The sequence below is a fragment of the Sprattus sprattus genome (genome assembly GCF_963457725.1).
Source record: "Sprattus sprattus genome assembly, chromosome: 18".
Lineage (NCBI taxonomy): Eukaryota > Metazoa > Chordata > Actinopteri > Clupeiformes > Clupeidae > Sprattus > Sprattus sprattus.
The window spans coordinates 15493956-15506033 of NC_137916.1; the positions used below are offsets into that span (position 1 = coordinate 15493956).

Genomic DNA, 12078 nt, shown 5'->3' on the forward strand with positions numbered 1-12078 from the left:
TGGGGAACCAATAACTGAGGATAATCATTATGCAGACGTTTTCACCACTGCATGAACTTTCTTGGCCTTGCACTATTGTCATGAACATGACCATATGCCGCTCTAAGCCACTAAAGTGATTTTAGTGGTTGTCGTTGTAATTTAATGTCATTGGACTGTGGTAAACTCTAGCGCCCTTACCATTCATAGAGGGAGAGCGCAGGCCAAAGGTGGGGCACAGACTTGGGCTTTTGGTCCACTGGTTCACTGAGGAAGAGAAAAACTTATTCAGAACAACTTCACACACACACTACCACAAACCCTGCCTATCCTACAGTATACTCAAAGGTTTACACATACACTTCCACAGAGGGAGCAGTTTGAAATCATTGTAGACCCATGTGTATTTTTCTTATAGCAGCAAAGAGATTCAGCTTAGAGGCCTGTAAGTTATCTAGTCCCCTTCAGCAATGACAGCAAGCGAAAAGCACCTGGAGACCACCCACATGAGGAACATACGTGTAGAACTGACACATACCTGGCTTTTCATACCAGCCAAGTGGGTAAACCTGAGTCTCCACTTTCGAGGGGCTGCAGTCTTGTACCCTCCAGCTGGTACGGTCACTCTCCCCACACGTCTGAATGCCCAGGCTGTTTAGCGTCAGGCACAGCAGCTCCGAACCTGATGATGCTGCTGTGTCCTTCACGTATCCGATTCCCCGGCAGCAAGGGTCTTCATCACAGCGTCGCTCACACTCCAAGAACCTGAAGACGAGTTATAAGACAAGCAATAAAGAGGGTTTCCTCAATTCTGAGTACAACATTCTCACTCTCCTTGTCACTCCTCATTGGCAGAGTCTGACCACTGAATAATATGTCTGACTGTGATCCCCTGTTCATAAGGGGAAAAACAACCAAAAAGACTGTCAAATTATTTCTGTGGGTTTTTTTTCTTTACAAAGTCCTTAGTTACTGAAACCTTAAGTAAAATGTATCTTACCCTTCAGTGATGGGCTTGGCCGACAGGTTCACCCTACTGCGTACAGAGTAGGACACCATCTTCTTAAAAGGCACACGAGTGTAGAAGCTCTCCACACTGCCAGTCAGATCAACTGCAAACAAACAAGACACACCAGGCCTAAGACTACAGACTATGAATTCAACTTTCCTATACAGTGTGAAATTATTCCAGGAGGAGAACCTGTTTTATTTAATGCCTTTATGTGTGTTCCAAGCCTGGCCTTATCATGACAGAGTCAGAGGGCTCATAAAGTTGCCTTAAGATGACAATGAAAACAGGAACTGCTTCTTTGCTTTCACAGCACCTTTTAACAACTAGGTATCGCTGACTGGACTTAAGCAACAGTGGTCATTTCACATCGAATATGCCAAACTGGCTCCACATTCAGCGACAGGCTGACCGGTGACCCTGCTGGAGTGGTGGATGTGGTCACTGGTCAGCCTTGCAGCTGGGCTGTTACGGTAAGCGTCACTGCTCTAGAGCTGGCTACCCAGAGACTGCTCATCCGCCCCCTCTTCAGCAGGGCCTCCTATAATTACGTGCCTGTTAGGCTGAGCAGTAAAACACAATGTGGTCTGGAAATGAGCACAGACATGTGTTTGCAGTAGGCGACTTGAAGGTGTTCATCTAGGGAGACCTGGTGTTCCTTCAGGACACAGAGAGAAACTGTGACACCATGAGGAGAAAGTTTGGAGACATGCATGCACAAGCACTCTGTCACTAATGATAACTACAACTACAACTACAAGGAGACCTGGAAGTTCTCTCTGGCTTCCTAGGGTGCAAGGAACTATTTTTCAATAAAACCATCCAGATAAAAGCCTGCCTTGGTTTTTCAGCCCTTCAAGTAGAAAATGTGTGATGAGAATTCAAGGGAGGTTTTGGGGTAGGAGATTGGACCCTGTGCCATAAAGCAGGTGGAGGTTTGCTAGTAAACTAAGTTTGTTGGGAGCTAATGGGAAAAATGTGAACTAATTGGAGGTGTTCTTTTCAAGCCTGTTGGAGGACACAATGCTGCATCAGCAGTAAAAGTGCACCACTATTACAGATATCCCAGAATCCCCTACAGCAGGAAAAACTTTCCACCCATTAAAACCAGCTGCAGATGCATTCTCCCATAAGAAAGAGCTGTCATTAAGGTCCTTCTGTTGTGGACTCTTTAATAGGCAAATAAAAAATATAAAAGCTTTTTGCCACAAGTAGAAAAAAATAGTAGTATTTTTATTATGCCTAAACATATCAAGCATTTATTTTTTTAAGTAATCATAGTTGACATATTACAATATTATATTTGCAAAGTGTTTAATGTAATTAATTAAACATTATTCTGACAGAAGACCACTATACGAGTATTCAACACATTGCTAAATGTATTAAAGTATTACAGTCCCAAGTGTATGGTTAATATGGCAGAGTAGTTGAGAACCCATATAGTGTTTATGAGTGAACTGTGTCCAGACCAATGTCTACTCTTTGTTTTACTTTCAATATTTCACTCTGTAAAAAGCCAGACAACAGCAAGAGCAATGATCTCATCATTTACTGGACTAGCATGACTGTTGCTAAATGGATCACTAAAGCCACCGCCAAATTTGCCCTACTTTGAGTACAAAACAGCAAGGCCATAAATGCCACCGACAGATGTTCCATGCAGAGAATGAGGAGGAAAAGCTCTGATTATCTGAGCATCTGACTTTCCAGTGCAAATGTTACAGGGGGTTGAGGGGTTAACACACCTCTCTTAGGAATCCTGTCAATCAATCCCATGCTTAATGTGCAATGCCATAAAAATACAACTGCCCTGTCATCATAGGTTAACCACAAGCTGATGTCATGTGATAAAGCAGCTCCTGTCTCAATCTGTATTGGGAAATGGCCCCTTTGGAGGGCCTGGGGTAAGATCTATGACTTCTCTAACTCTGCAGTGGTGGACTACACCGGCCAATAGGAGGGAGAGGCCAGAGAAGAGCAGCGCAGATGTTTTTATTGCCATCTGGACTCGTGGAGACGTCCAGACCACAACTTGCACTAGCCAGACATTGGATGAACCATCCTGTCTCCATGACTACAGCACTCATCCTGGCCAACCTCGCCATACCCTCTCCACCTGTAATAAGTGTGTGTACGGTGTATGTGTGTGGGTGTGTGTGTTTGTATGACAGATGAAGGGGAATCTGTTCCCTCATCTCAGGAGAATCTACAGGACAGGGTTCATGTGAAAGTCACAGTGGGTGAGAGGCTGACATGGCCGCATGGAGAACAGTGCAGTGGAGAAAGTCATTTTTGCAGTCGTTCTGAGCAGTTTCATAAAATTATTTGTGTATTTCTGAATCATTTGCAATGCTTGTGTCTGCACTTAGTAGGGGCTCGTAAACACTTTGAGGAAAGAACAGGAAGGAAGAAGGAATTTGAAAAGAACAACTGTTATGTCGGAGTAATTGAAGTTCAAGTATGGTCAAAGGGACAAAGAAAACAAGAAAAGTAAACATGAGGGGGAGAATGAGGAGAGAGAGATGAAAAGAATGAAGGAAAGGGAGAGAGAGAAACAGAGAGACAGGCAGACACTACGAGCACAGAGCAGTTCAGCTGGAGATGGAGGGCTGGAAAGCCAAAACAAATCTTCAGCCACTGGCTACCTCTCTTCATTAAGATTCTATTCGCAAACACATAAACAGACGAGTCATTTTCCCAAACCAAATGAAGGTTATAAACAAAGCAGTTCACACAGAACATCCTGTCCTTCACAAGAAGCCAATGCTTCTCATATTCTACAGGCTTCTGTCTGTTCCTATTGCTCACACCAATACAAGCATACACATACACACACACACACACACACACACACAAACATCCGCACGCACACACACATACACACACACACACACACACACACACATCCACAGGGTACATAAGGTACATCACTAACACACTGGAACTACTCATGAATGTCTAACAACATCTAGAGACCTCCTGCCATAACAAGTGTACTTGTTTTTCCCCCAACTAATGCAATATGATTCACTTGCTTGTTATGTTAAGATGCTTGTCCAGTTTTCTTTTTTTTCTGACTTGTAGTTGTCTGTTTGTTTTTTGGTTTGATCTGTTGTCTTTCTTATTTTTCAGTTATGTTGTGATGTCTTGTTTGCTTGCCTTGTCTTGTCTTGTTTGCTTGCCATTTGTAAAGCGTCTTTGAGTGTTAGAAAAGCGCTATATAAATATGAAAAATAAAATATAAATATTGCTTGATGCTTGATTCATGTGAGAGGATCTTACTTGCAGACAAGACAACTGATCGTCCAGAGAAAGCCTTCTTCAAGTGAAAATGTGAAAGGTGTCAAATGTGAAGAGAAGTTGTTTGGTAGAAACTGATTATAATGTCTTTAATGACTTTAAAGGCATTTTGTTGCTGGTTTTGATGTATTACGGTGGTTCTATTTGTGAGCATCTGCAGGCCTGGGCCTCACCTCTCTTGCGGTGGGCTGTCTGAGGATCTCTGGGGAGCTGGAGGCTGCAGGCCTGCCTCAGGGGTTTGTCATAGGCTCCACACACACGCGTGTCAGGGTACAGCTCACACAGGAAATACACTGAGCCTTCATCACGCAGGTCAGAAACATGGCACAGCTCCTCCTCATCACAGCCTGTGAGTCACACACACACACACACACACACACACACACACACACACACAAAATGTATACATTAACAACAGAAATAAACTGAAAGACCTCAGTCCATACTTTTTCAATGGCAGAAGGCGTTGATCTCATACGTTTTAGGCACCAGAGTTTCGCCTGCTCCGGGGTGAACTGGTGTTTGAAGATCCAGTACTGCTGGCTGGGTATTGCCTTCTTAAGATCCACTTGAACTTCACTTGCCTCCAAGGAACCAAAAGACCGTAGCACTGCATCTATGATTGAAATGTAAAGTCTTCATTTAAAAAACAAGTACGATGTCCCATGTTTCAACATTTGGGGCTTTTAAATCAACTCAACTGTGGACTTAAGTGAGCGTACCAGATAAGAGTTCTCCGGTGGATGTTTGAGACGGAGAGCCGGCGCAGGCGGGGGTCTTGGGCCGTGTGCTCATGTCGCTCTCTGAGGACACAACAGCTTTGTTTGCCATGATGTCATACCGTAGAGTACAGACATCGTGGGAACTATCTGAGCTTAACTTCAATGATGAAGCGAGATTGACTTAGGATAACGATTTGTTAAGATGATATCATTTCTTTCTCTGTAACAATCACACAGGCTGAGACAGTTGAGATTGACATGACTGCTGAAGCATGACTACATGAAAATGTACCTTTCCAGATGTATACTCGCTGGAAGCCAATGATGGAGGCCTGGTAGTCTGTTTTATTTTTGCTTGATGCTGGCAATGCTGTGTCAGCTAGGAGAGACAACATAATAATTCAGCCCAATATAACAATGACAATAAAAAGACTTGAATATGACAATCAAGACTGAAATAGTAATGTTATGATGGCAATTTTATTTGTCTTCAAAGTATTATAAATGATATACCAGTAGCCAGCTACTACTACTAATTTTCTTCATATTTCACACAGCTGTTCATATCAAGGAAATACCTGGATAAGGATCAAAGGTGCTGACAAACCATGTTTCATAACTACAGGCAGGTGTGCCGCTCATGTGAACACTGCTATCTCTGCCTATTTTTATTAAACATATTTAACGACATTGGTATAAGGTGACCTACAGAGCAACCTTTCATGAAAGCTTTGAGGTGGACTACATTTAGTTCAGCCTTGGGCTCTACTGTTGAAAGGACTTAATGTGCTGCTGTGGTGGTTCTTACTGATGTTGAAGATCTGGCCACCAAAGTTAAAGGTGAAGCGCTTGTTCTGTTTGCTGTACATGACTCCAGCACCGCAGATCCTGCTGGACTGGCCCAGGCCGGCCACATCCCAGTCAGCCTCACTGCACAGGAGTACGTCAGGGTGGCTCAGGAGACCACACATTAGAGAGCCTGGACCAGCACACAGACACACACACACACACACACACACACACACACACACACACACACACACACACACACACACACACACACACACACACACACACACACACACATGTATAAACACACACACATTTACAAGTACAAACACACACACACACACACATGTACAAGTACAATCACACACACACACACATGTACAAGTACAAACACACACACACGTGTATAAGTACAAACACACACACACACACACACACACACACACATACACACACACACACACACACACATGTACAAGTACAAACACACACAGACACATGTACAAGTACAACACACACACACACACACACACACACACACACACACACACACACACACACACACACACACACACACTCACACAGACACAAACACACACACACACAGACACAGCCATGTTTTTGCTTTCTTAAATTGTACATGCCAAAAGGAGAATGGAGGACACCACACACCTAACCCAGAACTATGACGAGGAGCTAGTGTGTGTTTGTGTGTTTAATTCTCACCTCCATCCAGGATATTCTTGTTGAGGATGAAGCCGTCACAGCACGCCTCCTGACTGCAGATGTCTGCACAGAAGCGGTGGGCATCCGCCAGCTCTGCCCCACTTGCTGCAAACACCAGAGTGCGGTAGACCCCAGAGCCCGCCTTACGGAAGGCCAGCCTCTCAAAGGTCTTCTGCCTGACCACACCGGAGAACTTGTGACCTTTCATGGGGAAAAGCAAGGGGCAGATGGAGAAAGTGGGTGGAGGAGGGAGAGTGAGCAGGACCCCACGGTTTAAGCCAAGACACACAAGTGCATCCAGCTACTTTTCCCCAAACTTACACTCCAGACAGACCAGCACTCAAGTTCTCTGAGAGCCACTCAAGAAGAGGAACTAAAGGTCTGCTTTGTGGACAAAAGTGACTCTTTTGAGTGAGTTCTTCATCCATTCACTGACCTCTTCTTTGCTTTTCAAGAGTGAATAATCTCGGCCAAATGATACACCCCCCTGTTTTACTTCTACAATGTTCAACTGTGCAGATAGCAATGAATGGCATGCAGAAACTAGTTTGATGGCACTTTTCGTATTAGATGTCTTGCCTAAGGGACGCTGATGTAGTTCGCCTTCATTTTCAAACCCACCTTTTTTCCTCAGAACAGTGAGATTGGGCCTCCGCTCCACCCTCAGCTTCAGGGAGCAGCTCAGACTCTGGTACAACTCTGTGTTTGGATTACCCAGAAAGCCTTTGGTCTAGTGGATGGAAAACACACTAAGTAGGTGTGGGATCATCATGTTGAAACACAAACGCAAATCACTGTTGTGTGTTCAACAAGGTATGTCTAAGGCCTCCGCTAAAAAGGAAACTAGCTAGAGCTGGAAGTCATGGGGTTGTCTAGAGTTGCTCTTATTTAATGAGGAAAATGTGGCCTCCACAGAAACGGGGCTAACCATCTCATGCTATAACTTCTTCAGTTCTCTACGTCTCAGTGTCCTCTTGTTGACTCCTGCCATAAACAAAGTCTACTATTGTGTCAAGAGTGCCTAAATTGTTTAGACAGTAGGATTGTGTTGGAGTCTGACTATATGAGTGGTGTGTGTGTTGGAGGCTCTTCAATATCATCTCTGAATAGCGTTCTGATAGCGACACAAAGGGGCAGTGTGCAGTGGCCCATACTTGCTCCGACGTCCTGCACTCCACATTGGCCGTGTCTGTGCTGTAGAGGTCACAGTGAGTTTGGCCCTCGGCACTGTACGCAGCCACATGCTGACAGGTCCTGTCCAGAGAGCAATCTGGGGAAGTGTCAAAGTGAAAGAACAAACTTAACCTTAAAACACACACGCACACACACACACACACACACACACACACACACATGCAAAATCACATCCAAAAAAACACACACACACACACACTCACCTATCACACACTTCCTGAGCTGGTTCTCCAGGGGCAGATCCACAGTCTCGGAGCGGAGGAGGATGGAATCTTGGGCGGCAAAGACCAGCTGGGAGTCAGGCACAGCATCAAAGTTCTGCAGTGCTGCAGACACACAGAGACAGCTCTTCAGCCTCTTCACCTCTTCACACACCACAAGGGACTAGTAAAGAGTGCATCATAGATAATCTAGCTCATGACACAGCATGAGTGTACAGTGTGTCAGCAAAAAGGATTTTCTTCCTGTCTGAGAGCAACACTTTTGAATTTCAAATAAAACTGTCCGACAAAGGTGCACAAATTGAGATACATCGAAAGAAGCACTTGAATAAATCTACAGCATCATTCTTCATCCTCTGATTACGCATATTTATGGAAAACAACAGAGAGACAATGTGCAGTACCAGCACAATCCTGCTCTGTTATTGGCTCCTCAGCTGATGTCCATGGCAAAGGCTGCCCATTCATTGTCACACACTGCCACCTTCCAGACAGGACGTCTTGTTGTGTAGACAGGAAGTCTCCTCTCTCGGTACACTGCATCCCGCTCTGCTGACAAGACGTCACACCTTCCAAGGCACAGCATAGACAGGAGTGTTAAAGGACACACTTAGGAATCCTCGTTAGGCCACCCATTGTGTTATACCAAAGCTTTTCATGATGTACAGCAAAATCCATCACACGCTGCACAATGTGTTAAAATACAGTTAATGAAACATTTTCTTTTAACCCACCAATTTGTGATATTTGTATATATTTTTTTTTACAGCTGTGATAAATATTATAGGCAAATAAAACAAGGTTTTAATGAGTGAAACTGTTATAGTTATGCATCTACTTGTCGTGAGGATTGGCAGACTGTGCTCTTCCACCCCAGCCCTGCAAAGCTGTTTCACCAATCAGCAGGAGGTGTGGACACACAAACTGGACTGGTTGTGCTGCCTATGTGGGTTTAATGTGTCATAAACTCACACTGGGTGGCACTGAATGCCCCTTGAGCCAAGGTAGAGGTGCCCATTGGGCACCGCCTGCAGACGCTCTGGCCTGCCCGCTCCTGGTAGGTACCAGTTGGGCACGCTGAACACACTGCACCACTGGAGAAGGTGCCCGCAGGACACACCACTGAGGGAGAAAAGGGTGGGGTGGGGGGGTGAAAAAGAGTGCAAAGCTACTGTCGGTTGTAGCATAAAAGAGTGAAGTGGGGCTACTTCTAAACAAAAGAAATAATATAACTTTTTAATAATACAATGCCTTACTTTCAGACCCACAGTCAACATGTAGTTTCATGTCGAATCATCAATGTCATTTTGAAATATTTCATGTGATATGTTTTTGGGGAAGATACATTTAAAGAGGGAAAAGGAACACACCGCAGCCTTTGGCATCTGGAATCTTCTGGTAACCTGCTGCACAGCTGAAGCTGGTCTCAGAGAGGATGGCGTCAGCCTGTTTGGCAGACATCAGAGACTGGTACCGTTCATCTCCAATCAGATCCAGCAGTCCAGCCAGAAACCTCTCACTGCTCAGCGCCAGGTCTACATCCAAACACCACCATTAGTACTGAGCACATAAGTGTCTGTGAATGTCTATGTTTATCTGGATCTGGTTGGTAGTACATATCTGTGTGCGTGTATCTGTGTGTGTGTGTGTGTGTGTGTGTGTGTGTGTGTGTGTGTGTGTGTGTGTGTGTGTGACACTGATCCAGCCTTACCAACATCATGCAGGTCTGGGAGAGCACTGGAGGGCAGGGCAGAGAGGCGTGCAGTGAGAGTGAAGCGTGCAGTCAGCCGGTCCTCAGTCACACACTCGAGAGACACAGACGACTCGTCACACACAGACACGCCGCTGGCTCCTGACAGCTGGGACATTTCATGACGTAGAGAGTCAACTCGGGTTCTACATTATCAGTCATAATACAGGAAGTCTGAATAGAATCAGATAGCAAGCATCAACTACTGCTACTGTACTTGACCAATGCCATTATAAGGAATCTTACTCAATTATATTATACTATTATATTAAGAATACTATATCAAAACCCCAAAGATGTATAGAAGTTTTATAAGAACACTGATCTGGCACAGATAGTGGAGGGTGAAGCAGAGAGAGCTCAGAGACTCTGTACCTGCACACTGCAGAGTCCCGTGGCCCTCATGTCACGCAGCAGGGAGGACTGAAGCTCAGAGCGCTGGGCATCACATGACCTCTGACCTGCCTTCAGAGACAGCTGCAGGGCAGCACCACTGCTAACCGTCTGGAACACCTGGGAGCCTACACAAACACAAACACAAACACAAACACAAACACACACACACACACACACACACACACACACACACACACACAGACACACACACAGACACAGACACACACACACAAACACACACACACAGGAAGTCTCTCAGGAAGTCTCTCAGCTCAAAGACCATATAAGCTCATGTCAAAAATGTCAACTGAGGCAAATGGCAATAATAAACACTGAGTGATTGAGTTTTACACTCAAAGATAAGAAGGCCTAACTTACATTGTATTATAAGTATGTCTTAAACTACATGATGCATTAGGAGATATAATCTCCGAGCCCTTCTGAAGAAAACTGATCCAGACATTGTACATGTCTAGAGCTCCCTCTAGTTCACTCAGGCACAGTGAACCAGGCCTCTGGTCTCTCATCAGTGTAAACAGGCAAATAAAAACAGAAAGGCCACAACCTCGAATGGTAATGGGAACAGGCTTTGCTGTAAAGGCCCAAGTTTGAAGTCACGGTTGTAAATATAACAAGAGTGATATACTGTGAGAGAGGTGCTTGACATTAGGCATGGGGACGTATTACATTTGGAAGAGTGTGGTTATGTCTGTTGAGTTCAGATGTGTGTTTTATGAGTTCCTGTTCTTTATAATTAACAAAATGTAAAAGCTGCGCAACGAATCAATCTAAAAAGTTAAAAGAGACAGAGGGCTCGTTACGTTGGCAGGAGTTGGCCAGTGGAGCGTCCGAGAGCCACATGCTGCTCTTGGGGTCACAGAGGAAGGTAGCAGCTGGAAAGACGCTGACGTAGCCCTGATGGCAGAGCATCTCACAGCGCTGCCCACGCTGATAAGGGTGGCACACCACAGAGCCGTGAGACACGCTGGCAGGACCAAACACAAGCGGGCACTGAGGACCTGGGCCAAAATGTGACAACAAAAACAAATACTGAAGGAGGTTGCACGACAATCTATTAAAAACTAAACGTAGCTAGCTACACACTTTAAATACCATTGAATTAATGACCTACTTCAGTAATTAACATGAAACTACTGAGTTTAGGTACATTTATCTTTCATATTTTGTCACCGGAAACTGCAATTTTTCTCTAGTTTGAAACACTTTTATTTTAATCAGAAAATCAATGTAATTGGAAGTGCTGTTACTGTAATAAATGTTGGCTAGGGCATGAGTACAGGCATCCTTACGGTCACAGTTGGGGGTCTGGGCAGTGCGGCGTGGGGTACGTGTGTCTGGGAGCTCCAGGCCACTGTCCTCTGACACACACCAGCAGTCGGCCTGGTCACACTGCAGTGCGGAGAACACGGCCCCTTCCTGCTCACACACAGGCTCAAAGCCCACGCCCACCTCTCTGCTCAGGGCACGAGCCCTCTGCAGGGCACACCAGCCAGGGCCTACAGAGCGCACACACACACACACACACACACACACACACACACACACACACACACACACACACACACACACACACACAGACACAGACACAGACACAGACACAGACACAGACACAGACACAGACAGACACAGACACAGACACACACACACACACACACACACACACACACACACACACACACACACACACACACACACACATTTATACAGATACATTTATGAACTAATACACAAAAAACACACCATACAAAGGTACTAGCTGATAGATAGAGTGAAGATGAAAGAATGGAGGAAGTGGAGAGGATGATGGTGTGAGCGCACATTTATATTCTCCATCAGGGCCTTGGAGTGCAGGCTGGATGGTTTGTCCAGTTGTAGGGTCGACACACCAGGCAGAAGAACCTTGTGTTCCCGGAGTCTGGAGCACAGAGAACTGCCCATTCTACACACACACACACACACACACACACA

At 45.1% G+C, this 12078-nt stretch overlaps 1 protein-coding gene across 1 annotated transcript in view; it reads right to left on the minus strand.

The window, feature by feature from the left end:
• tg (thyroglobulin) overlaps nt 1-12078 on the minus strand; it is a gene marked incomplete at both ends in the record, with an annotated part of 32634 nt that overhangs the window by 12310 nt on the left and 8246 nt on the right. Inside the window, 19 exons of the mRNA XM_080856178.1 lie at nt 181-246; nt 518-744; nt 980-1091; nt 4465-4638; nt 4770-4907; nt 5014-5094; nt 5306-5392; nt 5822-5992; nt 6529-6729; nt 7150-7258; nt 7683-7798; nt 7926-8048; nt 8348-8512; nt 8916-9065; nt 9314-9478; nt 9655-9802; nt 10069-10214; nt 10911-11108; nt 11388-11583. Of these exons, the coding sequence (XP_080712304.1) occupies nt 181-246; nt 518-744; nt 980-1091; nt 4465-4638; nt 4770-4907; nt 5014-5094; nt 5306-5392; nt 5822-5992; nt 6529-6729; nt 7150-7258; nt 7683-7798; nt 7926-8048; nt 8348-8512; nt 8916-9065; nt 9314-9478; nt 9655-9802; nt 10069-10214; nt 10911-11108; nt 11388-11583 (2773 nt within the window). The remainder of the gene's footprint in view (nt 1-180; nt 247-517; nt 745-979; nt 1092-4464; nt 4639-4769; nt 4908-5013; nt 5095-5305; nt 5393-5821; nt 5993-6528; nt 6730-7149; nt 7259-7682; nt 7799-7925; nt 8049-8347; nt 8513-8915; nt 9066-9313; nt 9479-9654; nt 9803-10068; nt 10215-10910; nt 11109-11387; nt 11584-12078) is intronic.